At 50.4% G+C, this 1,947-nt stretch overlaps 1 protein-coding gene across 1 annotated transcript; it reads left to right on the plus strand.

The window, feature by feature from the left end:
- The first annotated feature begins 599 nt into the window (after nt 1-599).
- On the plus strand, nt 600-1,745 carry LOC114040138 (N-formyl peptide receptor 2-like). Its single transcript, XM_027858135.1, has one exon. The coding sequence runs from the start codon at nt 604-606 to the stop codon at nt 1,678-1,680; it is 1,077 nt and encodes a 358-aa protein (XP_027713936.1). The 5' UTR covers nt 600-603; the 3' UTR covers nt 1,681-1,745.
- Nucleotides 1,746-1,947: the final 202 nt, after the last annotated feature.

Raw genomic sequence — 1,947 nt, forward strand, 5'->3', positions numbered from 1 at the left:
AGCAGCTGCCTCTGGAATTGTGGGCACATTATTAGAAGAACAGCCTGGGCTTGAAGCATGAGTTCAAATTTGGCCTCAGATACCTTACTAGCTGTGTGACTCTGGGCAAGTCACTTAACCTCTCTACTGGAGAAGGAAATGGAAAACCACTCCAGTATCTTTGGGATGTCTCAATCTAAATCACAGAATGCACCACCTTAGTGACCATCCTTTTCAGCAAACTCACTAGACACCTGGGAAAATTGAGACCCAGACTGTAATCCAGGGCTCTCTGAAGTATATTGGAAGTTTCAGAAAGAAGAGGCTGAGGGGCAGTGATCCTAGGGTTCTAGTACCTATGGGAGGAGAGGTCTGGGTAGGGGAGACTCTCATGAGGAAAGTGACCAGAGTCAAGCAGCCAGACCAGGGAGAGCATAGGACTGAGTGGCCAGAAGCCTTGAAGGAAATCCTTGATCAATCCCAATCAAGTCAACAGGTATTTATGAAAGACCTACTGTGTGCCAGGCACTGTGCTTAGCATTGGGGGGGGGATAAAGTTAAAACCAGTCCTTGCCCTCAAGGGGCTTGCAATCCAATGGTTATTGGTGTGTTCCAGGTGCTAGCATGATGGAGAACTCCTCAGTGCTCCCTTCAGATGCTTCAGATGCCCTCTTCCCCACAGAGTCACCACCAACTGCCATTCACCAGGCCTTCTGGATCATCTCACTCATCATCTTCTGCTTAGCCTTTATCCTGGGCATAACTGGCAATGGGCTGGTGATCTGGGTAGCAGGCTTCCGGATGGCTCGTACAGTCACCTCTGTCTTGTTCCTCAACCTGGCTTCAGCAGACTTCACCTTCACTGCCTTCCTGCCATTCTTCATCGTTGGGACTGCCCTGCAGCCCCATTGGCCCTTTGGTTGGTTCCTCTGCAAGCTAATTAGCTCCCTGGCTATTTTTAATATGTTTGCCAGTGTCTTCTTGCTGACCCTCATCTCTCTTGACCGCTGTGTCTCTGTCCTCTGGCCATTGTGGGCCAGGAATCACCGCACACCTCGTCGAGCAGCCCTGGGTGCTGCAGGGGCCTGGACTTTTGCCCTGGCCTTCTCTGTCCCAACAGTCATCTTCAGGACCACGGACACAGAGAATGGGACCACCTTTTGCTACATTGAGTTTGACCCCTGGGATGAGGCAGGAGATGATGATGAGTACTATTATGCCCTGTCTGAAAGCCGCCAATGGTCCCTGGTGTGCAGCCGCTTCATCCTTGGTTTTGTGATTCCACTCCTCATCATTACTGTCTGCTATGGCCTCATCACAGCCAAGCTCTGGAGTAGAATGAAGACCACCAAGTCCAGTCGGCCCTTCAAGATCCTCACAGCCGTGGTGGCCGCCTTCTTCCTCTGCTGGCTCCCTCACCACATGGTGGGCATGATAGAGGTTTCTATCTCCAGCCATTCATACTTCAAAGAGGTTCTGCCTTACCTGAACCCTCTCTCCAACTCCCTGGCATTTGTCAACAGTTGCCTCAATCCTTTGCTCTATGTCTTCTTAGGCCGGGACTTCAGGGAGAGACTGTTCAGATCTGTGCCAGCTGCTCTGGAGCGGGCTCTGAGTGAGGAGTCCACCCCAGCTGGCACCACAGCCACTAGTTCTACCTGTGCACCTCCTGCCACCGATGCTGAAACGCAGGGTCTGTGAGGGGGTGCCTTCTCTTCTGTGGTCTTTCTGTGGGGCCTGCCTTCATGTGGTCCAAATTCCAAGTTCTAAAACCCTTTCTGGCTCTTACATTTCATGTTTTAAGCCCCTCCATCCCATCACTGGCTGTCAATATTCTAGATACCCTTCTGATGATAATATTCTTGCAAAACTGAGTATTTCCCCTTCAGGGGAAAAAGTGGACATTCAATGAAATAGGGGACTTTCAAGTATTCTTGATGAAAAGACCAGAGTTGAATAGAAAATTTG

Source organism: Vombatus ursinus, unplaced genomic scaffold (assembly GCF_900497805.2).
Source record: "Vombatus ursinus unplaced genomic scaffold, bare-nosed wombat genome assembly UNPS02012758.1, whole genome shotgun sequence".
NCBI lineage: Eukaryota > Metazoa > Chordata > Mammalia > Diprotodontia > Vombatidae > Vombatus > Vombatus ursinus.